This window comes from Sinohyriopsis cumingii, chromosome 19 (genome assembly GCF_028554795.1).
Source record: "Sinohyriopsis cumingii isolate HCF-2022 chromosome 19, ASM2855479v2, whole genome shotgun sequence".
NCBI lineage: Eukaryota > Metazoa > Mollusca > Bivalvia > Unionida > Unionidae > Sinohyriopsis > Sinohyriopsis cumingii.
This window is the reverse complement of record NC_142979.1, coordinates 44,947,528-44,974,880: the sequence shown is the minus strand read 5'-3', so window position 1 is coordinate 44,974,880 and position 27,353 is coordinate 44,947,528. Positions and strand designations below refer to the sequence as shown.

Genomic DNA, 27,353 nt, shown 5'->3' with positions numbered 1-27,353 from the left:
AACCAATAACATTGTTAAACTGTATTTCTTCCTGGCTCAAGTGGGAATTACTAAGCTGGCATTTGCTAGATGGGCATACCATATTCAACCTCTCAAAGCCAATGTGCCTTAGTCCAATAAAATTCTGTACAGTCCTATAGAACTTCTGACCTTTTATTCTTGGAGTTGGATCACATGGCCTATTACTGGGGCTTTTGATACTAATGGTGATGTGGAGCTGTTGAAACTATGCTGATTGGATTATCAGTGTTGATTTGTTGGATGATACATTGCTTGTTACAATATACTGAGTATTATAAAACAAATTATATAATACTGAAGTTCCCATGGTCAAAGTGCTGATCTCACAATGTGCAGGCATTATAACCACATACAAATCATTTCTAAAATGATTTTGTATCTAATTATGATACAATATCAATCCGTAAAATTGTTAGCTTTCCTTTTCTTAACTGGTAATTTTCACCATTTTGACCAGTGAGTTCTAACTTGTGTTAAATACTAAAATATGTCATTGTAATTGAAATATTTGTATATTATAACTTTGATCCCCTCCTAAGGTAGATCCACAATGATAGGACAGTCTCAAAGACCATCATGGTTATTCAACATGTGGGTAGTGGTCACTCAGAGCATACAATGGCACATTAATTTCTCTTATGTTATGATCAATGATAGTTGCACTTTTATCTGTTACTCTAGTTGGGGTGTTAATTAATTGATTAAAGTTGTAAGTGTCAAAGTTACTTATCCAACTTCAAAGGTAATCAAACTCCCACAATATTTGGAGGGTGTGTGTGACTATCATTATAGGTGTCACAAACTAAGACTGTTATAACCTGATTCTATGGGAACTGTACCTTAAGTCACAGTCAGCAAGTTAATGGCAACTTGATTCTGTAGTAAACAGTGGTGCAATTAATATCAGAGATTGGCTTCTCAGTCAAGATATTTGCTTGCTACTCACCCTGAATGAATTTGCATGCTGAATTTTTCTGGCTTACAAATTTGCATATTAACATAAAAATGTATGACATGAGATTTGGTCAAAAACTTAATGATTTGAACATGTTTTCTACAGATATTAGAACTGCTGCATATGTAACTTGTGAATCAATCACATAATATAATTCTGTCATTATTGCATGTAAGGATACACATTGCCATTTTGAATATTTTCTGCCAAGGTAAAATGTAATCCCTATTCCAGTTTATCTGCCTTTTTAACTGCAATACATATCCATAGAAAAACATATTTTGTTCTACAAAAGTCATTACCTTTACACAATATTTTGCCATCTCCCTAACTAGAATCTGGAGAAGAAAAAAAACACTAGTTGGTAAGATTGTCTGGTCAAATATAAAAATATACTTACATTTCACTTTTACATAAGTATCCATATATATGCCATCAAGATTTATGCTAATCTTTCCTTGTCCACTGAGTCAAAGACCATCTGTTGAGGAGAGAAATTCCTGACCCTACAAAAATTATAAATGTTTCTGTATCTATTAATAACAGCTTTAGCAATGTTCCTTTCTCTTTACAGCACAATTATTATTATTATTATTATTATTATTAAGAAATTAAGAAAGAAAAAAACTTAATACATAACCCTGTCATTTCCATGGAAGAAACCTTCTAATTTTACTAACATAGTGTATATCTGGTGTCAGTTAGAAATGTATTTATGGAGCTGAAATGGCCCTCTACAGTGTACAAAAATCTGGCTGGTTGTCTGATTATTGTGTTGTTACATTATGTATCTATCATGGAATAATGGTTCTCATTTGCAGACAATTAAGCCTTTCATTGAAATTTCAAAATGAAAGGTCACAAGTTTTTTAATTTGCGTGTTTATATGACACATAAGTATACAAAAAAATTATTTAAAAATTGTTTCAGGTAAAAATATAGAAATTAGTTTAGTAATTTCCATTTTCTGTGTAAAGGGTTTTAATCATGAAGTGTTTCAGTTGATTCATTTTGAGCAATTCTATTGCCTATAGCATTCATTTAAACAATATAAATTGTACTTTCTCTCTCCTGTCACACCACCCTCTACTGTCTCATAATCATTCTCCATTTCATCTTCTTCATGAAAATCATAAACCAATAACATTGTTAAACTGTATTTCTTCCTGGCTCAAGTGGGAATTACTAAGCTGGCATTTGCTAGATGGGCATACCATATTCAACCTCTCAAAGCCAATGTGCCTTAGTCCAATAAAATTCTGTACAGTCCTATAGAACTTCTGACCTTTTATTCTTGGAGTTGGATCACATGGCCTATTACTGGGGCTTTTGATACTAATGGTGATGTGGAGCTGTTGAAACTATGCTGATTGGATTATCAGTGTTGATTTGTTGGATGATACATTGCTTGTTACAATATACTGAGTATTATAAAACAAATTATATAATACTGAAGTTCCCATGGTCAAAGTGCTGATCTCACAATGTGCAGGCATTATAACCACATACAAATCATTTCTAAAATGATTTTGTATCTAATTATGATACAATATCAATCCGTAAAATTGTTAGCTTTCCTTTTCTTAACTGGTAATTTTCACCATTTTGACCAGTGAGTTCTAACTTGTGTTAAATACTAAAATATGTCATTGTAATTGAAATATTTGTATATTATAACTTTGATCCCCTCCTAAGGTAGATCCACAATGATAGGACAGTCTCAAAGACCATCATGGTTATTCAACATGTGGGTAGTGGTCACTCAGAGCATACAATGGCACATTAATTTCTCTTATGTTATGATCAATGATAGTTGCACTTTTATCTGTTACTCTAGTTGGGGTGTTAATTAATTGATTAAAGTTGTAAGTGTCAAAGTTACTTATCCAACTTCAAAGGTAATCAAACTCCCACAATATTTGGAGGGTGTGTGTGACTATCATTATAGGTGTCACAAACTAAGACTGTTATAACCTGATTCTATGGGAACTGTACCTTAAGTCACAGTCAGCAAGTTAATGGCAACTTGATTCTGTAGTAAACAGTGGTGCAATTAATATCAGAGATTGGCTTCTCAGTCAAGATATTTGCTTGCTACTCACCCTGAATGAATTTGCATGCTGAATTTTTCTGGCTTACAAATTTGCATATTAACATAAAAATGTATGACATGAGATTTGGTCAAAAACTTAATGATTTGAACATGTTTTCTACAGATATTAGAACTGCTGCATATGTAACTTGTGAATCAATCACATAATATAATTCTGTCATTATTGCATGTAAGGATACACATTGCCATTTTGAATATTTTCTGCCAAGGTAAAATGTAATCCCTATTCCAGTTTATCTGCCTTTTTAACTGCAATACATATCCATAGAAAAACATATTTTGTTCTACAAAAGTCATTACCTTTACACAATATTTTGCCATCTCCCTAACTAGAATCTGGAGAAGAAAAAAAACACTAGTTGGTAAGATTGTCTGGTCAAATATAAAAATATACTTACATTTCACTTTTACATAAGTATCCATATATATGCCATCAAGATTTATGCTAATCTTTCCTTGTCCACTGAGTCAAAGACCATCTGTTGAGGAGAGAAATTCCTGACCCTACAAAAATTATAAATGTTTCTGTATCTATTAATAACAGCTTTAGCAATGTTCCTTTCTCTTTACAGCACAATTATTATTATTATTATTATTATTATTAAGAAATTAAGAAAGAAAAAAACTTAATACATAACCCTGTCATTTCCATGGAAGAAACCTTCTAATTTTACTAACATAGTGTATATCTGGTGTCAGTTAGAAATGTATTTATGGAGCTGAAATGGCCCTCTACAGTGTACAAAAATCTGGCTGGTTGTCTGATTATTGTGTTGTTACATTATGTATCTATCATGGAATAATGGTTCTCATTTGCAGACAATTAAGCCTTTCATTGAAATTTCAAAATGAAAGGTCACAAGTTTTTTAATTTGCGTGTTTATATGACACATAAGTATACAAAAAAATTATTTAAAAATTGTTTCAGGTAAAAATATAGAAATTAGTTTAGTAATTTCCATTTTCTGTGTAAAGGGTTTTAATCATGAAGTGTTTCAGTTGATTCATTTTGAGCAATTCTATTGCCTATAGCATTCATTTAAACAATATAAATTGTACTTTCTCTCTCCTGTCACACCACCCTCTACTGTCTCATAATCATTCTCCATTTCATCTTCTTCATGAAAATCATAAACCAATAACATTGTTAAACTGTATTTCTTCCTGGCTCAAGTGGGAATTACTAAGCTGGCATTTGCTAGATGGGCATACCATATTCAACCTCTCAAAGCCAATGTGCCTTAGTCCAATAAAATTCTGTACAGTCCTATAGAACTTCTGACCTTTTATTCTTGGAGTTGGATCACATGGCCTATTACTGGGGCTTTTGATACTAATGGTGATGTGGAGCTGTTGAAACTATGCTGATTGGATTATCAGTGTTGATTTGTTGGATGATACATTGCTTGTTACAATATACTGAGTATTATAAAACAAATTATATAATACTGAAGTTCCCATGGTCAAAGTGCTGATCTCACAATGTGCAGGCATTATAACCACATACAAATCATTTCTAAAATGATTTTGTATCTAATTATGATACAATATCAATCCGTAAAATTGTTAGCTTTCCTTTTCTTAACTGGTAATTTTCATAGACACTTTAAGAGCCAAGTTTTCCATCCCATCCCTCTTAATTATTTCTTGCCCCCTCCCATACAACCCATTAGTTTCCTCTCTAGTTAGTCACCCCTCCCTTACAACCCATTAGTTTCCTCTCTAGTTAGTCACCCCTCCCTTACAACCCATTAGTTTCCTCTCTAGTTAGTCACCCCTCCCTTACAACCCATTAGTTTCCTCTCTAGTTAGTCACCCCTCCCTTCAACTCATTAGTTTCTTTTCAATAATGGTAATAAGCGAACTGCCACATGTGAAATATATCTGTAATGAGTCAATTAACAAATGGGGAATGGGGAAGAGTCAGCTATCTCATTCTTTTCCCCCTGCAACCAAATAATTTCTTTTCATTAATGGGCCCTTTGGTAACACACTTAAGGCATGTAAGTGAGATATCAAAATATAATGGTTCCCTTAACAAATGGGGGGTGGGCAGAATCAGCTAACTGATTCTTTCCCCACTACTAGCAGTTAGTTCCTTATTAGGAATTGTCTCTTTGGTATTAAACATAAGGATATACCATACATGTAACAGTTCATAAAATAAATTATAGGTGCAGTGACAGAATCAGTTAGCTGATTATTTCTCCCTACAGCAATTTGTCTCTTTTTATTAATGGACTCTTTCCTAATCTGCTTAATGCCCACGTTTGAAATATAATGCAGGTAGTGGTTCACTTTACAAAATCTCACATATGGTCTATTTCAAATAAACCTTTACAGTTAATAGAGGTTACAATTCTGAACTAATAGAATTTTCAAAAGTCGACACATACATGGTATAACTGGGTTCATATGGTCTTTTGACAGTGTGAAAAATGAGGTAGCATTTTCAAGGCCTTGAAAGTTTGAAAAAATTAAGCAGATGACCCTAAGGTCTTTAAAAGTCTTTGAAAATTGAAATAAACTCAAGCATTTTAATTTCTTTCCATAATCACAGATAAAATTGTCTAAGGTTGTTAGATTCAAAGGTAGTAAATTAAAATGATAACCCATTCAGTTTCATTTCATCATTAAACAATATTGTAGTATTTTGTATTCACTATTTTCTCATATAACATTACTTGTATACAAAATGTTAATGAAAATAGGTCTTGGAAATCTATGTTTATTGTCTTTGAAAATCTTTGAATTTATCATTCAGAATTCTGTATGAACCCTGGTATAAGACAAAACTTTAAAATAATCTTCCTGGTTCTTCTCAGCAAACTAACACTACATTAAAATGGGGACCACTCCAATGGCCTAAGTGGTAAAAGTATTGTTACACGTTTAGGCTCGAATAAACAGTAACACAGAAAGAGTGAAAACAACAAGCTTTTTAAAATTTAACAAATTATTTATTTTCCCGAAATATTCTGTAAAAATGAAAAACGGAGAAGAACTTATGGTTTCAAGAATCAAATCCAAAAAGAATCTCAGAATAATCCACAAATTAAATTGCAAAAATCCTAGTAACAAATGTTCTAATAATTTCAAGTTCGAATCCTGATGGAAAATCCAAGATGGATGATGATGACATATACTGTAGTCAGTACTATGCTTATCTACAGTTCCTTGTAAAAATACAAATAATGGCACTCCGGTGTTGGAAATCCAAATTAAATTTGTAAGAAATGTCTTTCCAAAATGTATGTGTGAGCACTCCTCAAAATATTTCCAGAGAAAAAAGAATTAATCATTTTGAAATCTAACTGATTTGAAAAAATTATAACTTAAAATCTGGCTACAACAAAATAACCTGACATCAGTATAAAAAGCCCAAAACTGAAAAATATCTCAAAGCATTTCTATTAAAACTAACAAATATGCGTAATAGAAAAACCGGAATTGTGAAATCAAAAAGGGGGGTGTCACGTGCTCGTGTTTATGTCACGTACACCAAGAACGACCCTGATGACAACCAATCATTTTACTCCAAGAATTAAAAAATAAAAAAATTGTTTACATCTTAAATCATGTAGTCCCATCATGACCTTGGAAACAACCAATCATTTTAAAATAAAACAGAACTTGTTTATGAATGTAGCTACAAGTTCTGAAACAAGGTCAGAATTTAGATCAACACCTGGTGCTTATAAACTAACAGTCAAAGTCAAACAATTTTCTGAAAAAGAATCATCTCTTGGGAATAAATTTACATTACAATAGCATATAATAGAATAAAAAATTTAAAACTGACAAACAATTAAACTAAAATAAATGTGAATTAAATCAGTAACAGTATCCACCTGTGATGTGAGAGGTTGTGGGTCGAACCCCAGGCTGAGTCTTAGCATAGACTTATGAAAATGGTACTACCATCTGCCTCACTTGGCGCTCAGTATTAAGAGGCTAGTTCTAGGACTGGTCGACCTAATGTCAGGATAATGTGACTGGGTGGGACATAATGCTACGTGTCTGCAGGGGGCCCCAAGTGGCCAAGTGGTCTAAAGCACTCGCTGTTATGGATCACTGCCATCTCACCTCTGTCTGTGTGGGTTTGAGTCTTGGATTCAGCCAATGTGGGCATATGATCAAGCTTGCCAATAGGTTATTGTGGGTTCGGTGGTACTTTCCGGGGGTTTTCCCGGGTTCTTCCTCCACCATTAATACTGCTGAAAAATGGCATTAAACCCTACAACAACAACAACAACAAAAACAACATGTCTGCAGGATGATGCCTCAGTGCTCAACATCACTATAAACTGCCACACTGCAGACATTGCAGCAATATGACTCAAAGCTACATAAAAAATCCAAATTTCACATACAGAGAGAGAAAGAGAGAGAGAAACACATAGGTACCTCAACCAATCATACTGAATAGCTTTTTTGGAATTGGATCCACAGGTAATATACACATAAATGTCAGTAGACAACAGTAATGCTGCACCCATAATCTTGGCATCTGTTGCCAACACAGTATTTGACTCCATATTACTGTCCTGTGAATACTTATTTACATTGTTGTTGTGGTAATTGCTAAGCTTGTGAGTAACCATTATGTAATGCGTATGCCTGAAAATACTATTTCTGCAAATCTTGTAGCTATCTTCACTTAATGAAACTGCAAAGCTTATAGCTCAAAGCATAAAATTATCATCACCTCGTACAATTTGCAGAGAGGATGAGAGAGGAGAGGGAGAGAGTGAGGAAATGATAGAGAAAGACAAACATAGGAAAAGAGAGGAAGACTGTAGAGAGAGATTAAAACAGGAAGTGAGGGGAACACAAGAAGGAAGACAAAGAAAGAAAAAGAAGACAGGAAGAAAAGAAAAAGAGACAGGAGAGAAGAAGAAAGAAGAAGAGAGAGACAAGAAAACAGAAAAATTTCAAGAGAGATGCACAAAGACTAAGAAGGTGAGAGAAAAGAGGCAGTTTTTGCAGGGAATAAAATGAGAGGAAGAGAGAGGTAAAGAAAGACAGAGGAGGAGATAGAGGTATAGAGAGAGGAAGGCAGACTAGATGACTGAAAGGAAGAGATGTTGACATGATGGGAAAGAGAGGGGATGATAAAGAATAAAAGAAAGAGGAAGATCAACAGATAGGAAGAGAGAGAGAGGAAGACAAACAGCAGATACAAATAGAGAAAGACAGGAAACAGAGGGGAAGAAAATGAAGGAGAGAAAGAGAGAGGGAAGGAAAGACAGCAGAAGAGAGGGATGGAGAGAGAAGAGAGTAAAAGACAATTATTTAACTTACGATAAAAAATAATTTGGTACAATCATATTTCTTCCAAGTGAGAACTTAAAATAGTTATATTTCATTTTATATTCTAATTATATATAAAATCCAAGCAAAGTAATAAAAACGTATAAACCTACTTGATGACAAATGGAAATTAATATTTTATTTGGTTAATATGGTAGTTTCTAACATTAATATTTAATTTAATATGGCTGGTTTTGAAAACAAATATATTCATTTGCAAGAGGAAATAAGTTATGTGTATGTAATCAATATGATGTGTCCTGTTAGTCTGCTTCATTGTCATTCACTTGATATTAGGGAAAATTGTTTGCTTTTGGCTTACCGACAGATACCCCTAGTCAGCCTACATTAAATGTATTAAGACTGGTTTTTGTTTTACATGGTGTACATCATAGAAGTGGATTTTATGTGCTCTCCAGTCAAGAAGTAAGACTTTAAATGATTTTGATTTATTAAAAGCAGGCTGGTTTTATAATGTTTTTGTAAGTAAGTGAGGGGGCCCCGAGTGGCCTAGTGGTCTAAAGTGCCCTCCGTTACTGATCACTGCCATCTCACCTCTGCACCAGTTTGAGTTTCGGATTCATCCAATGTGGGTATGTGAGAAAGCTTACCAGTAGCTTCTCATGGGTCGGTGGTTCTTTCTGGGGTTTTCCCGGGTTCTTCCTCCACCCCTAATACTGGCCACCATGTATAGCCTATTGTGTGCTGAAATGGCGTTAAACCCCACAATAACAAAAAGTAAGTAAGTGATCTAGAACTCAAGATGTACTAAGTAATTATTGCTAAAAATAGGCATGTTGGGGAGATCCTGTATATTTTTGCATGGTTAACAAGCATTATCTCGTTCTCGCTAGAATGAAAGATTAATGGTAAATACGTTATTTTACAAACAATTTAGAAGTTAAATATCAAGACTTCCATATATGATTTTTTATTAAAAAACTTACTATATCAGTTTCTATAGAAAAAAATCCTTCAAACCTCAGCTTATTTATAAGATTTTGCAAACTAAATTTTGTGGAAAGAATTAACATTTTTATTAGATATTGTTTATGCTAAATAAGGAAGTGAATAATCACCTTTATAATTGCTAATTAAACATTAATTTGGTTGAAAATGAGAGAAAGGATTTAAACAAAGTCATGTGACAGTCAAATTCCTTTGTAGCTTTTGTCTTCATGACATTTACAAATTTTATACATATTGACATAGTGAATTTAATTTAATTTATAGATCAACTAATGAAAGTAATTTTGTGAAGTTAATAATTATTCATTAATAAGTGTGCTTATCAGAATATATAATTCAGTTATGTGATATTCTCAGAAAAATGTATGAGAATATGTGAACAAAAAAATATATGAATGAAGGTGAACATATGAAAACTCTTATTTTAGTTGGTGTGTTTTGGTAAGGACCAAATAATATAAATAAAAATCTTTTTAACACAGTTGGATGAAATAATTCAAACAATAGAAATCTGAAATAAATAACTGATGAAATTAAGAATATATCATGAATTATAATCTTGTCATAAAAATGAATTAATTGTACAAAATTACACAGGAAAAGTTCAAAAGTAAAACAACAATGAAACTTTATGGCAATCAGTTTGCCAAATACAATTTTTTAATGGATGCATTGTGACCCTAAATGCTTGTGGAAATATTTACAGTAAATGTACCAACATAGATTACATAGTACAGAGTGCTGGGTGACCAGTATCATATAATGGAAAAATGTCATGTGATATACACCTTGCTGCACCCATTAAAGCCATAAAGGAAAGGTTTATACTGCTTTACTTACTATAGATTAAGATGCATTAAGACAGCATGGTCTCATCCTGGTAGACACTGTAGAGTCTAAACAAAGTAGACTACTCAGTTGTAATATGGCTGAGGACACAACGCGTTTAGCAACAGGTGGTTGAAAAGACAAATGTCAGCAAACTTCTGAAGATACAAATGTCATTCACACTTGAAAATGAAGCCGTAGTGACCTGTTTTCATATGACAGAATTACTCACTCTGTGATATACCCATATTTTGAATTTCATAAATGTTACAGTTGATAATTATATCAAGTGTGATGCAAATGTAGAGTTCAAAATACTCTCATGTGTGAAAGTTACAAAGACCTATCCTTTGAGTGGCTGAGTAACTCTCCCTGAGATGCATATATATGCTAATTTTCATGAGTATAGATAAAATAGGGCCTGACATATTCACCAGATAGTTAAAAAGACAAACAGTTCCAAAGCATGCAAACTAGTCAACAGTGATATATTTTTGGCATGGTGGAGTTATCATCTGTATTACTGATGCTCATGACAATGTGTGAGTGCAGGTGCAGTAGTGTCCATGGCATTGAAGGTGTAATGAACAGATAGCTGAAAATCCATATCTCTGAAGTATTAAATTTGGGTCACACTGATTATCTTTTTTAGACCAGACTGAAACATTTTCATTGTGGTATATCCATATGCCATAACAATTCTATAAACAACTCACATACCAAATTTCATGAGTGAGTGTGAAATAGAGTTTAGCATTGCAAAGGTGTAATAATCACACAGTTGAAGCAAATAATGCCATTAAAGCATGAAAATGAAGTCACACTGACCTAATTTTTAATTTTGGAATTGCTGAACTGCTTGGATTCTCCCTCAGATGCCTCAATATACCTATTTTCATGAGACTAGATGATACTGGGTCAAATATATTGAGGGCATAATGAACCAATAACATGGAATCACATGTTGAGTTATTTCAACATTTTACTTCCCACAATTTGCTAAAGACAGAATTCAGACTCACATAATTTCATTAATTGTACTTAAATGCCCCAAAATCCACTTGGTAAATCAGTTGTATTCTGCATGTGAGACATCAAACTTATCTTGATTTGATCTCCCCACCTGCCTACCTATCTGTGTTTGAAATAAGTAAAGAATGAATGTTATGATGTATATTATAACAGTACAATACACCACCATTTATTACCTAAATTTTAATCCACCATGGGTCTTAAATAACTGTTTTGAAGAGACTCTAAAAGCACTTGGAACACAAAAAAATTGATAGAAGAAATATATATAATGCACTCTATTGGAACATGGTGGAGGGTAAAATTTTACTGTTTGTCAGTTCAAGTTACATTTTCATGTTCTTCCTTTCATGTAGCCCAATGCTAACAGTTTGACTGACATCTAACAATGGTCATCCTGATTAGCACCATCTTTCAAATATGACAGCCTACTTCCCTTGGGAGAACATGGTTAATTACACATTTGTGTAATCTAAACATGATGGCAAGACTTTATAGCCAACCAGGCCTTGATGATGCCCTATGGGCTATTTGTTTCTTACTAACAGTCTCTTACCAATGTTATGGTTCCTGGATGATTAGGATTTTGTTCAGCTAAAAATTTATAGAACTTTTTTATGTAACTTTCTATGCATGTCACAACAAACTCGAGATGTTATTAAATAGGATTTTCATATATCCATATGATCAGACAAAGCAGTACAATGACATAATCTTTGTATAGTCATCAGATTGGAGCACAAGAGAAAATATTACATGTACGTTGTTTGTGACACAGTTCTGTATGCACATAAAATTCACTATAATTTTCACTGGCTAATTTTTGGGTCAACTGAATGAGTAATTAAACAAACTAACTGAATCTTGACTGAACAATATTTAAAAGGACTGTTAAATTATTAGAATAATTTTGACGTGTACAGTCATGGAACAAATGTAAATTTAAAATGGGTCTGACAATGCTATGAACTATATTCTAATACTCTACTTATCAAATGCATCATAGAATAAATCTAAAATTTACATCATGACAAATGAAAGTATCCTGTAGGCTAATTAGGCATTATGAAATTAAAAGTAGAAGCATGTGTAGCTTTTGGAGAAATTGGTTGAAGGAATACTTGAAAAGCATGTACAATCTGTATGTGATCTTCACCACGTGTTGGGGAAATATATATTATTATGTTTACATCCATGGTTGAATATCCATTGCACTACTCTCTTCCAAGGCAATCTGCTGATAAATTGTGGTTGCAGATAAATTATAAAATTAATTCCTTTCGTGAATACATGTGACTTTATTTTTTTTCAACTGCACCTGGTATAACAATGCGAACACCAAAATTTATGTTGAGACAGGTTGTGACAAAATTTGGTTGAATCGTTCATATCATATAAGCACCGGAACTTTATTACAGTGCACCTTACAAGTATATAAACAATACAAAGCCCAAAGCTTCTTTGCATCTGGGAAGAAAGGTTGATTTCCCTCCAGGTCAAAGTTCACAATTTAATTAAGTACTTTTAAACAGTCAAGAGAGATATATAGTTGTCTCTGCTTTGCATAGAAGATGACATACATAGGATCATGCTATTAATAGTTGTGTTGCCTCCAAAGCTAAAATGCAGCACATTTCTTTTGTCTAGCAGCAATTTTTTAAACTGTAAGATTATTTTCCTTTTTGTTCAGTTTTGGATATCAATAAAAAGACATCATCATGTCCAAGTTTTGAAACTTTTATTGAGCAGAATGATCTGTAATGAATAAAAAAATATAAATTTCTGGATCGGTAAAAGTTAATTATTAAGATAATATTTGATCTAAATTATTGGTATTATAATACAATATGTAAGGACAATCCATCCATGCTAACTTAAATGATGATTAATTTGCTATTATTCTCAGTGATAATTCCTCGGATATATTCTTGAACTTAGTAGTATTTCTCTCTACATATATGGGTCTGGCTGGACAGGATTGGTTGATAATAAATGCAAGAATTTTTTTAATTTAGATATTTGAAAGCTGATCCTATATGCAACTGAAAAAAGGAAAGACTGTTTTGAAAATACAGCTGGTAGATATCACATTGCTTACCACAATTACTCTATGAGTGGTAAATAGTATAAACTCTATACGTCGGATTGAACAGATATTAACCAGTGTGCAAAACACTCCAACTAGCAGTCAAAAATACCCACTTGTTAAGATCAACCTCCTCCCTCATTCATGGCAGTAATTGCCATATCTGAAAGTATGTGTAATACCCTACTGAAAGTCACTTTGAGGTATACAAACGGTATTCATTTTGTTTGTTACCAACAAATTAATAGAACCATAATTTTGCATTTATGTAAAGTTAGTAGCTTATGAATGTGTTGAATTACTGCACGGCTGCTGTTCTCTGTAGAGGGTTTCACAGTTGCAACAGAGTTACTGATCGTAGCACTTAAAATTACCTCCCTTAGCTCCAATGCGCATCCCACAAAAAAATTCCAATTTGGATAGTTTAGAATTTTGTACTGTTTTACGCTTGGTTAGTGAAACATAGAGTCAGCAATAAGGAATCTTAGGTGTCCATTGAATAAATTATGTCTAACATCATTTGTTCATACTAGGAGAATAATTATAGACATTACATCAGATAATTAGATTCAGTGTCCATTTTTACATTTTATCAGATAATTCAATAATATGTACTGTCCATACTTAAATGATATCAAAATTTTTAATTAAATACATTGTCCATATTTATTTAATACCAGCTAGATTCATCCATAATTTCAGATACATTTGTAGGAACATTTCACCTTGCTCTCCGATTTTAAACATTTATTGCACATTCTTGGCTGCATAACTTTAACCAAAACCATCTCAACAATTTGCATTTTTCATACATTGATATATCCTTCTTTCTCAATATTTTCTCAAGGCTACTAGTTCGTTTATAACACGAGTTAAGATAGTTATAAAACGAGTTTGATAAGAAAATTATAACAAGAGTTCGATATGTCAGCTGATCTATAATGCTGAATAATTTAAACTAGAACAGTTTTTTTTTTTAAAGTGGAACACTGTATATTAATGTATTCACAGGAACTTAACAAGGCAATAATTACATTAGCCATTATGAAGATAAATGAGTGTAATTAATGCAGATGGAATATTTATTCATATTTGGGTGTAAATGTCATACATTATTCAGATTAATTAACATGTCCAATTACGTTTTTTGTGTCATTTACTCTTTGGTGGGAGGGGAGGGGTTCTCCCATCTTTAAACAATCAAAAACGTATTTCCTCATATCCATATTTTTTCTTGCTATGTCCAGTCAAAAATAGCCATGCATTCATTCAGCCTAATATTTAATTATTTACATTCATTGCTGGTTTTCTCAAAACCAGGATCATCAAGTATTGGACGGTCCATGCAGTAATTTTCAGCATGATATTTCTTTGCTTATGGCGTTCCCTGTCACAGATGACTGCCATCTCACCTCTGTCTGCGTGGTTTCGAGTCTCTGGCTCTGCCAATGTGGATGTGTGAGAAAGCTAGCCGGTAGCTTCTCGTGGGTCGGTGGTTCTTTCTGGGGTTTTCCCAGGTTCTTCCTCCACCATTAATACTGGCCGCCATGTATAGCCTATCTTGTGCTGAAAAATGGCATTAAACCCTATAACAGCAACAACAATTCTTTGCTTATGCTGACACATTGTAATAACTCTGAAATTTGCTGGGGTCTTAGGACAACATCTCTGATTGCCACCAGCAAATTATTGTGGAACAACCTTCGTAAAATTAATTTAATTCTGTTTTACATTCCTTGCATTGAATAGTAAGTTTAAAAGATCCAATTATTTCACAGATTCCCTCCTGTTACTTTGGTTTGCATTTTAAATCAATATTGATCCACATGACTGGATGTAAAATTGCAGACAGTATGCTTTAAAAAAGAGACTGTTTGTAAGAACATGCTCTTCAAGTCAATAATAAATGAATACTCACAAATATTTATATTTGTTATCTTTATCTATCAGTCACTCTTTCTATCTTAGCACCATTATATACTCGTTTTTAACCAGAAGTATGTTTATGTAATATACATATGCCAACACACTGAGTGATATTTCTCCACATTGTATACTTTAAAAATTCCAACTGTTCAAGGATTTTTTTAATATAAAAAAATCATCAAGGAGACTTGTACATGTGCCTGTCAGTTTAGGCATGTATGACATTTGTGCATTTTTAAAAGATATATCATTCCTTGATGTAACTCAAGTCATTTCATCAAAAATATAAAGAACATTAATATAAATGCAACAGTCAAAATCAATAATAAAAGACCCTTAAGAAGTTATAGTTTTTCTCATTGTCGTCCAACCTCTACTAACTGAAATGATTAAAGCTGTACAAATATTTTTATTATTCTTCAAGCAAAATAAATTGCAGTAACAACCTTTTTATGCAGTGATACAATTTCGCACAATCAAATAATACAAACTAGAGCATGAGGTAGTACTAGAAAGATAATGAAGTTCTGAACAGAGGACATTTATTTTAAAGCTGGGAACACCACAAGTTAGTGAAAAAAATAAAAGGTGTAAAAACAATTGATCAAATATTGATAGAATTTCTTTTTAAGATATCGATCTTGCTTGCGGAATGTGAGCGGTCTGTCACATTTTCTTGATCTATATCTGTCATTATTTATTGATTGAACTATCAGGAATTGAGTTGCACCAAGATGCCCTCTGGTGTTTTCAAGGGGAGATACTATTCATGAAATGGTCTATAGGACTGGAGACACTAATTCAACTCCCATAGCAAACCCATGCAAGCACCATGATATTAAAAATTCAAAAACTTAAAATTTCTGAATGTATATCAGCACAAATGCATCATTAGTTCCAGCTTATATGTTGAGAAAAACCTTACAGGTTTAAAGCATTTTATGCCTCTAAATGTATTTGAAATGTGTTTTCAATTCAACGCCAGTTAGTCAGGAGCTTCAGAAAGGAGTTTTCCAGTCACTTTCATCTGTAAAAGGATTGAAATTCAATCAGTTAAATATGGTCTACTTTTTCGGTTACACCTAAGATAACCACTCAGAAGATTCCTTTGACTTAAAGTTTACTTTATCAGACAATCATGGCCAGCCAAAACCATGAATACTATAAAGTACATGTTTTGTTCATTAATTCCTAGACTGGTTCCAATTCTTATATATCATTAGTACATCTGTCATGATACTAACTATAATGGAAGAATGGGAACCAATGGATGAGGATTACATAGGGTATATTAGTCTGCATCTCATTCTAGGAGAGAGATGGATAGCCGCGTATGGGACAGCCATTTATCTGGTACGGAAGAAACATCTGATTGTCCAAATGAGAGGTAGGAAATATATATACATTGAGACGAATATGTATGTTTGTATGTATGTATGAATGGAGGAGAAAGGGAGGGATAAATGGATGCAAAATTGGCATTGATTAATGCTTCAATGCAATATTATGTTACGCCCTGTAATTTAATTTATTAAGTTTCACCGACAGATAAGATATTAATAATGTATTATTCATCTGCATTCTGATACCAAGATGGATGCTATTTTTTAATTATTTGTTAATACAAAATCCTAATACTATGACTTGATACAGAACCCTGATAGTGTGAAAAATGCCTAGGTCGAGTTCTATTTCTATCATTTGTGTTCCAGATTTGAAGCAGTTATTTTTCCTGTTCCCCATAAAATTCATAAAGAAAAATCGATTTGGTTACCGTCAAATAACCTAAACAGAACTGGAATGATTACAACAAAATTTGTAGCTTGATTCATTGCATTTCTTGTTCAGGGCGTATTTATTATTCAGCGACATTAAAGATGTATGATCTTTTATAATCTACACGTGTTCAACAAGACAGAGCATTATTTATATTTCATTTTGTAATTCATGTTTTGCCAGGGCAAAAATTACATTACCTACATTACCTTTCTGCATATATTTTTGTATCTTTCCTTGCAAAGGACATGTATAGAATGACGTAAAATCGTTATTTTCATTTGTAATGTCAATTGGGCAGAAACAATATGATGTTTAACATCTCTTCCACTCACCCCATATACATATGTATATATAAATGAAGCGGGTTGGGTTTCAGAAGTTTGTTGAACCCTGTGTGAAAGTTTTTTAAATTTTTGTGCAAATTAAAACAAATATGAGCAGGGGTATATTCGCGTTAGTTGTAAAATGATGACAAAAGCAAAAGATAAAGAGGATAATCTGATTCACGGAACACAATGCCTATTTCAGACTATCTGCTGAATACCACAGTGATGGTGACAATTGTGGAACTTCATTGGGACGTTGGGGAGGTAAAGGTACGGTTGTGAAATTCTATCAGGCAAATAAGGGCTTCTAAGAGAATAGACAATGGACAACAGCAATGCTTACAATTTGATTATACTGTCATATTTCAAATTCTTGTCAAAGATTGAAAGATAGTGTTAATCAATTAATGGTGGTGTCCCCGCATATAACTACTATGTATTTCGATGGCAAAGTCAATAATTCATTGGTATTAGAAATTGTCTTTCAGATAATTACCGTTATGTCGGCCTGTTCTGCGCGTCGGGTAATTCTGCGCACCGATACGTCATTTATGTAAACATTTGATCACGTGTTGTTTTGGGACGAAAATCCAGAGTGTATCAACAAGAAACGATGATCCATTAATTTAGGTCAGTAATATTCATAAAATGAAACAAAATATCCCACATTTCCTGCCAGAATTCATTTAAAAAATTGCCTTCTAGATGTCAACATGAAGTCCCGCCCCGTGACCCTCTTGAACCTGTGGCCCAGAATCTATAATAATACGCCCCCTTTGACGAAGATCTATTGAACTTTTAATATTTATTTTTAGAATAATATACATATATTCAGTATTGAAAAGGTAGAAATGTTTATCTTACAACAATACTGCATCCTAATCCTACTGTGCAGAAAGTTGTCACACGCATACTTCATCGTCTGCTAACCAGCTTTTCGTCTTTCTTGTACGGTGTTCAAAGCAAAATTCTCCAAACTAATTTCCCGGGCATATAGTCTGTTTCAAAGTTCTAGAGTAAATTTTCTTGCTCAATAAATGAGACGTTCTAAATACATTACATCAAATTCATTGATGTAACTCTTCAGTTAAATAATTTAAACTTAATCATTTCAAAGTTTCAATATCACACAATGAATGATAATTTTTTGGGCATTATCTTCGTTTCAGATATGACTAACCCTAATAAAGGAAATGCCTTACTAAATGCTTTTAGTCATGTGCGGAGAACAGGTGATGCAATTAGGAAATCAGCAAGATTGTATGGTGTGCCGGAATCAACACTTCGTTCCAGGATACATAAACCTGAATTGTTCAAACAGAAAGTAGGTCATCCAATCATCTTTACTACAGCTGAGGAGATAAAGTTGGCTCAGCACTGCAAGAAAATGGCCAGATATGGGTATGGGTACTGCAGGTGGCAAGTTATTGCCATAGCAGCAAACATCGCTAAAGCTACTGGCATGAAATATAAACCTCACAAGGACTGGTATTATGGATTCTTAAAAAGGTTTCCGGACTTGACAGTAAAGAGGCCCAAAAAGAAGGACTTTCACAGACTTCGCAGCACCAATGACAAGAACATCGAAATCTACTTTAGGGAACTAGAAAATATTTTAGATAAGTATCATCTAAAAAATAAACCTCAACATATATGGAATGTGGAAGAGACCGGAATAACACTTGATCACAACCCACCAAAAATAGTAACAGCTAGAGGATACATACCTGTTGCTGTAACGGCTGATCGAATTGGCACAACAATAGTGATAGTCACAGGCAGTGCTCTTGGTGAAACCATTCCACCATATATCATATATAAGGGCAAAAGACTCACTCCAGAACTAAACAGCCGGATGTTTACCACAGACAAAGTTTGCAGTAACACCAAATGGTTGGTCAACATCCGAAACATTTGTGGAATTTTTTGAAAACCATTTTATATTACGTGTAACGACCAGACCATGCCTCCTATTGTATGATGATCATGCAACCCATATTACATTAAATCTGATTGAGAAGGCTCACCAGAATAATATTCATATGTTTGTTTTGCCACCCCATAGCAGCCATCTGTTGCAACCACTTGATGTTAGGATTTTTAGCTCCTTCAAGACTGCCTTGTCCACAGAATGTCACATGTTAACACATTCCGAAATTGGGCGTCAAATCACAAGGCATGACCTGCCCAAATTAATACAGAGGGCGTACTTATCAGCTGTTACTGTACCCAGTCTAATGAATGCCTTTCGTAAGACGGGGATAGTGCCTTTTAATCCCCATGCAGTGTCACAACCGTTTATGGAAACAAAACAAGGAACAACCCTGAAATGTAGGAAAGAGAGAGAGCCAATATGAGAAGTATAAATTTGCTTCTCACCGGCATTGAGGAAAAAGTGAATTATTTTTTAAGCATATGTCCCGAAGGAAAAAGGAATTATATTATTCCAGCCAGCGGTACTGCAATTACTGAATCAGTATTTATGCAGAAGATCGGTGAGCCCCATGCTGCAAAGAAAGAAATTCAGCAAATGATTGAAACAAAAAGGAAACATCATGACCAGTGTGAAAAAAGTAAGGAACCATCAAAAAGAAAAAGAAAAGAATCAGATGGGGAGACAATCATTCGTACATTTGGAGCAATTGAAAATGTGCATCTTCGTGAGATAATTGACAGTCAAGAGCCAGGACCAAGTACTGACAGAAAGGAATGGACGACAATTTAGGATAGTGCCACAGATCATACAGATGAAAATGATGATGATGTATGTTGTGTATGCAATTTGTTTTCACCAGAAGGATTTGGAAAATCTGGAAGTGTCGATATACTTAACTGGGCCAAATGTGATAAATGTGATGGCTGGGTTCATCTCAAATGCTGCACAGGTGACATCTGTCGCCCATGGCGATCGTTTTACTTGTCCTATCAGCTGTTGATTCAGTATAATGAAAAATGTTGAATCCTTCCATGAAGTCTTAAATGTGATATTGTTATGTATAAGATGCCGAATTTTATAAGATGCTGAAATGATACTAATTTGTATTGTAAAAAAAAATCGGTTTAGTTTGGTTAAAATCTCATTTCATTTACTGAGTTTTATGTTAAATTATATAAAACAAACTATAACTCTGACCTACTTCTTATGTTGAGAAACTGATGGAAATAGTGCAATGAAATGTATAGCATTTCCGTGACCATATGCAAAAACGTTACATTGTTTTAAAGGCATGCGCAGAATAGGCCGACATATCGTGGGTCACAAAAACACAGGGGTAGTATCCCGTTTGTCCAGAATTAGTTTTATTTTGAACTCAGTGATCTGGTGACAATAGCCGATTTTCAAACGGTAAGCACTGTTTTATTTAATTTTCGTCATTTTGTCGAATTCTGCATGCGTATGGTGAAAATGTTAGTGACGGAAACCGTAGGTGCGCAGAATAGGCCGACAGCAGTGTAAGTTTGTTCATGTTTCTTTACGACCATGTGTTAGTGCATACTACAATCAGTTTAATCAGAGAGCCTGAATGTTTATTCATATGAGGCCTTGAAAGAATTCTAACTATCCATTATTTTTTCAGAACTAAAGTCAAGCATATCTTACACAGATGTATCCGTGGACTCTGCTTATACATCGAGCAACAAGCTATCTTCAGCGTACCCTAGCTTCCATCAAGCTAGAAGTTTCACTGGTTTGAATATATTTTCTTTATTTTTTGTATGGATTAAAAAGTATTCGATGAGAAGAAAAATCACCGTTTTAATTGAAGTTTTACATTTTACAAAACCATTTAATGTGACCGTGATTTAAAATTCAGTGAACTATTGCACTTACTGACACAAGCTATCGTAACTTTCATCATTTGATGTGATAGCATTTGTCTGAATGAAGACTTTCTTACAACAATGTGATGTAATTATATCGTAGCCATAGTTGTGAAAGACAAGCGGTCTTATCGTGCTAAATGTGTTACTTCAAAGACCTGTATATGCAGAAGTAATATTAGGCACACTAAAACCTCCCTGCAGATCTATTTACCTCAAATGTTGTTCATATAACTGGTTCTATATTTTTTTTTTATAATTTCGTATACTTTAGACTCTGGTAAAGAACACTCACTGGATACTTATCCGTCAGAAACATCTTGTGATGAAGACTTATTTGGTGAGTTTAAATTTTCAGTTTTAACATGTCGAGTTAGGCTCGATTTCGTGAACATTATTTGCCTTGAAAGAGTTAGACCTAATAATGTAAAGAATTAAGCAGTTGATGGAGCATTATTACGCCATGTAGACAAGACATTTCCAGAAAACTTTTTAGGTATAGAAAACAATCTTGGTTGAGGCATAATTTAACAAAAAGAGTAAAACAGATGTTTAGCACTGTAGAAATTATGTTTAACAGACGTATTATCTTTGAAATGGTAGAACTGAAAATATACTGCACTAAATCTGACCATTAAATGCAGAACGCATTGTTGATACATTTTCCCTCGAAAATAATTTACTGGAAAAATGATAATTTTTAAAAAAGAGCTGTGATATTTCCAGTTATATGATGATGTTAGTATGTAAATATTTTCTATATCATTCTTCAGATTTGGATGAGACGGAAAATAGTTTCAAGCCTTCTTTTGTAAGTATCAGGATGGATTATTCAATGTCATTTCTAGAACGGGGAAGAAAGACCGATTAAATTTAACCAGCTTACATTTACACTAATCCGTAATGTCCAATGTTTGATTATATACGATCCATTGCCTGATGCAGATATAACGACTTTTCAAGTTCCAATCATGTCATAGCCAGTGGTCATTCCTGTTTAAGTCTTTGAGCACAATTCTGTTTAACTCATACAAATGTTTCTACATATATCAATGTATACCAGCAGTTCTAAGTCCAGAGCTTAGTCATATCACATCCCGTATAACAAAACTCAATTCTTATTTAAATCTTAGATTTAGTATGCTGACAAATTAATATTTAAGTCTTTTAAAATTTTTCATACTTTAGTTTAGTGTTTCCTTAGTATTTTTAGTCGCTTGATATCTGGGTTTGGTGAAGTGCTGATCAAGTTAAACCACGGGTTTGTTCTTAACTTCAAGAATAGCGAAAGCATATATTAGCTTACCAGGTTACGTCTTTTCGTGTATTGGGATTAATGAAAGGAGATGTTGTTATAAACTCATGCCTCAGTGGCAGTTTTAATATTCCTAACTTGACAACCAGTGTTAAGCTTTCGGAATATTTTCTTTCTTGAGATTAGCCCAGTTTTTACAAAATAAACAACACTATTGATTTCAAAACAGGATAGTATCAATCACTAGTGGTAGTCTCAAGAAAATTCTAATTTGCTGAAGCAACATAATCTTTTCCATTTCTTTCAAATTATGCTCAGTTCAAATACTCATGCTGATGTATTGATTTCCTGGCAGATTCTATAAATTTGCTGTATGTAAGAAGTCTCGGCTTCCAACAGTTCCAAATTTAATCTATGAGCACAAGTTTTCACTGCACAGATCTTAATTGAGTAATACAATAAACCCGGAGATCGTGCAAACATTCTTTGCTTGAAAGTTAATTGGTGTATTTATTATATCCCTGAATGTATGTTTTATATGAATGAAAAGTATCATTATTTGGTTTATGTTTGTTTGCTTGTTTTATGGACTTGGTGATGTTATTCAGCGTTTACTTAAAGGAATTTATTATAAACCGGTTGCAGTCCTTAAAAAATATATTGATGCAAATCTGATAGTAGGCTATCTGCTAGTGGCTTACGTCTTCGTAGTTTTAGACAAACACGATATAATAAAATGCTGAAACATGTATCGGATCCCACATTTTACGTTACCTGTTCTTAAAGACGAGTTCGTTCATAATTACCAATATTATTCTTCTGACATACGAGGACGTTTAGATCTACAAGTTCAAGAGACCGCTCCAGTTGCCTAGTGGTTAGAGTGTCCGCCTTAGATGCGGGAGGTCGTGGGTTCGAAACCCAGCCGAGTCATACCAAAGACAAATAAAATTGGTACTAATTGCTCCCTGGCTTGGCGCTCAGCATTAAGAGGTTAGTGTTAGGACTGGTCAGCTGGTGTCAGGATAATGTGGCTGAGTGGGACATCATGCTACATGTCTGTGGCATGATGCCCCAGTGCTAGACATCAATATAAATTGCATTACTGGATTACCAAATAGGCAGAGTAGGCACGGGCCTATGGGCCCCGCGACTACGGATCAAAATAATATTGATAAATCTCTTTAGAATATAATTTGCGAGGGAAGCCGCAAGATTTCGACTGCCTAGGGGCCTCCACAGGGTTTAATCCGGCACTGATCAACTGCCACACTGCAGGCATCATAGCGATATGACTGAACAATTGTTAAAGCTACGTTAAAATTCCAAATCACACACACACACACACACACACACACATACAAAAGTTCAAGATAAAATCAGATATTTTCTACCCGCACAGGAATTGAAGTCAAAGGTAGATTTGTAAAAGCTGATGAAACAGCTTTTGGACCTAACGATCGAATTCTTGTTGTTAATAACGGTCTTATGGCCGATTTTAAAAGTGACAGATATATCATTGATGCCAAAGAAACTGATGCCCGTTTTGACGACGTTGACGTGGCAGCAACAATTCTTAGAGTAGCAAGATACAGCCATCATTATTCAATTAGTGTAGGTCCATCAACAATGTTCACCAAAGATGTTGCTGACAGACCCAACAATTATGTATTCAGACAACTCTGAAGTCGCTTCCGTAAATGAAAATTGCAATCTTTGATTCACTATGAGACGATGTGCGATTCCGCTATCTCATGCTTTTGGATTTTGCAGACATTTTAGAAAAGTTATATTTGGTGTCAAACGTACAATAGCACTGACTAGAAACGGCAACGACGAATACACGATCAGGAGAGATGCATCTGTACAAGTTATTCTGAAGAAAATCACGTTGTAGATGCCAGTTATTACTCCATCGTTCGCTGGAGAACAAAGGTTAGTCGAATTTATGTGCTTCAGCAAATCAACTTTGCTATGGTTAACTACGACCACCAACTCTATTCAAAATAAAATAAAAAGGACAATTTACATGGCAAATAGAATCTCAACAAGGAATTGTAGCATCGAGACACATACTTATAACGTTTCAAGATGTTACGCAGCTACATAGTCAAATATAAAAGCCAGTGGTTTTTGAACAGGTTGATGTCACTAAAGAAGTGCTGTTGCGGTTAAACGATCTTCAAGAACCATCCAAAAATATACAGCTTGATTTTGTAAGCCACGTTGCACGAGCTTATTATCACTTTATGTCATTTATCTGCAGAGATCAAAACGTATATCAGTGAGATTTTGAATCGTTGTATCCAATCTATTACTTTTCACTTGAGCATCTAAATTTATTTAGACAATCCGCGGTTGACGTGCATTTTCGTGCTCATGTGTTACTAAGCCAGTGTCATAGGCAATCAAAGGTGTTGTTTGATGAATGAGAGACATTGACACCGCAGTGGAAACCATGTAACGCAATTGTTCGTACACAATCATCCGCTAAAAATAATTGTGAAACAATACATGGTGGATTAAATATGTTAGCGCTGAGCGACTAAACGGTAACTCCAATGAAGCCAAAGGCGATAACACCGGGGTCAAGTTAACGTTGTCCTTTTGGGGGCAGAATGATATTTCAAGCAACAGAGGAATATTTCCTTTTCTGGCAGCTTTGCAGCGCTCATTGCCGCCATAGCAACTGCTGTGGCAAAAGTGGTTAACTTAGGTGCAGTTGTAATAGCAGCTGAAATTGCATAAAAATAGGCAACCGGGCAAGGAGGGACCGGTTGAAGGTTTTAAATGGTCGAGGACTCATACTGTCATTAAAATACCTACAAACAGGATTAGATATCAGATTAAGTCGACTTTAACAAGAACAAAAATATTATGGATGTCTAACTTTGATTTAATCGAACAGGTACAACGACGAAAAATAAACACTTCAGATGTGTATTTATGCATGATGAATTGCCAGAAAGAACTCCAAAAGACAAAGAAATAGGAATAATTCATCTCGATATACAAAACAAGCCTTGTACTCATTGGGATGCATACGCGATTGACGAACTTCGTATTGTTTAGTTTGATTGTTACAAGTTAGCGCCCCCACTCCCCACCCCACCTCGAAAAAAACTTTCTAAAATATTTCGGTGGACTAGTAGCGCCGTTGTGGTTTTCAGTGTTGCCAACATAAACATTTTTATTCTCACCAATATGCGAGTTGGAAGCGCTTGTTGTACTTGATGCCATCAGCTCGACTACATTACCAGCACACGCAACAGTACATAAATACACGATGAATTTGTTATTAATAAATAGATGATATCTAGTGGCAATCACTGCGATGAAAAAGCATGACCTACATAGATTTATCCTAGTATGCGACCAAAGACGATCTCGCTTTTTTATGAATCTTACCGGGATGATCCTGACGAAGTTGTATTTCAGAACTGATTTTGGACAATAAAAGCAAGCAATAACAGGCGTACCGATATTGTCACTCGACTACTTGGATCAACAGCGGGTAACCTTCTGGTGATCAATGAAGCTAGCCGGCTTAGAGACTCAAATGTGGGCAAATAATACTCAATGAAATCACAGCCGCATAAGATAGTTGCGTTTCAACTGATGACACTATGACGTGTGAACTTAACACGAACAATAACACAATTAAAATTGTGTGCCTCCCAGATGGTGAAGACGACGGGGCTACAAAAAAATGTGTCGAAGGATTAGTAGCAAGAACTGACAATACAATTACTGCATTTAAAATCGAATACTACTATCATGTACAAGTTTTTGCCTTAGTTTGTAATAATTAACGTGAATTGTTTGAAAAACCCGTAGTGGTTTACGTTAATCTAGTTGATATCAATTCGCAACTTTGTGTGTTCATATCGGTGAGAAAAAATAACACGCTGTTGTGTGTCATCACAGATGGTCCTAGGTCGATCTCGGACTTGATAGCGGAGTACAGCTTAACCTATATCGTGCACAATCAACGTTCGCCAACTTCGCCAGAGGAATACCGGACATCAGCACAAAAAAAACCAAAACAGAATATGAGCGAGATCATAGACAGTATTGTCTACGCTGTTTCATCTGGATTATATATGTGGACAAGAGTGGATAAATATACAAATTACAGATACAATGCTGCTCGTAAAGGTATATGCAGATTCTCAAAATGTCAGTGCATAATGGTTATTAACTATCAAAAGAATTATCCTTACAGACACGTCATTACTCCGAGCTCGCATCTGCTTCCTGCAACTGCAGACTGTCATTCCAACACCGAGCTGACAATGATCAACAGATCATTTCACTGGATTTTACTGGAACAAAAGCGAGATAATATGGCCACGGTTGACTATCGCTGATGCATAGAATTTGTGTGACATTCAATAGTTCAGGCTATTGAAGAATTCTCTGATAAAATATAAGAATGAATTTTTACGAATGGAAATACAATCAAGCATGCTTGTAACAGGTAATTCTAAGGCTAGTCATAGTCGACCACGTCAAAGCAACCCCCTTAAAAAACTACCCCCAACCCAACCCCCCCCCCCCATGATAGAAAGAAAGAAAGAAACATACAAACAAGCTCAATGAATAAATACAACCGGAGATAAACTTTGATCGACGGACCACTTATACACTTATATCAAAATCCAGCCACTATAATAACGATTATCTCAGCAGCAGCAGTGATGAAAATTTCACGCGGAAATTATCAGTTGTGCAAGTGAAAAACTGTATGAACAATGCGAGATTTCTCGCCCTCTCCAGTGATGCATTTTCCTCGGTTACACAAGAAATTACAGCAGCACTGGTTTTTGGTCAGCTGTACTGCAATTAATTTTCTACAATCAGATATATTCATCACCGCAAAAATGCTGTCATGTATGGCATATGTTGAAAGTACAGAATAATTGAAT

At 34.4% G+C, this 27,353-nt stretch overlaps 2 protein-coding genes across 8 annotated transcripts in view; both read left to right on the top strand.

Moving 5' to 3' along the window:
- LOC149775612 (uncharacterized) overlaps positions 1–27,353 on the top strand; it is an 89,071-nt gene that overhangs the window by 20,532 nt on the left and 41,186 nt on the right. For 6 of the 7 annotated variants that reach the window (XM_089943251.1, XM_089943253.1, XM_089943246.1 and 3 more), the window contains 5 exons: positions 16,556–16,630; positions 17,551–17,618; positions 20,927–21,037; positions 21,445–21,510; positions 21,944–21,981. In XM_089943251.1, the coding sequence (XP_089799377.1) occupies positions 16,556–16,630; positions 17,551–17,618; positions 20,927–21,037; positions 21,445–21,510; positions 21,944–21,981 (358 nt within the window). The remainder of the gene's footprint in view (positions 1–16,555; positions 16,631–17,550; positions 17,619–20,926; positions 21,038–21,444; positions 21,511–21,943; positions 21,982–27,353) is intronic. The other variant, XM_089943247.1, reaches the window with a different exon arrangement.
- LOC149775613 (uncharacterized) lies at positions 18,520–19,705 on the top strand. Its single transcript, XM_089944325.1, has 2 exons — positions 18,520–19,205; positions 19,309–19,705. The coding sequence occupies exons 1-2, from the start codon at positions 18,520–18,522 to the stop codon at positions 19,703–19,705; spliced, it is 1,083 nt and encodes a 360-aa protein (XP_089800451.1).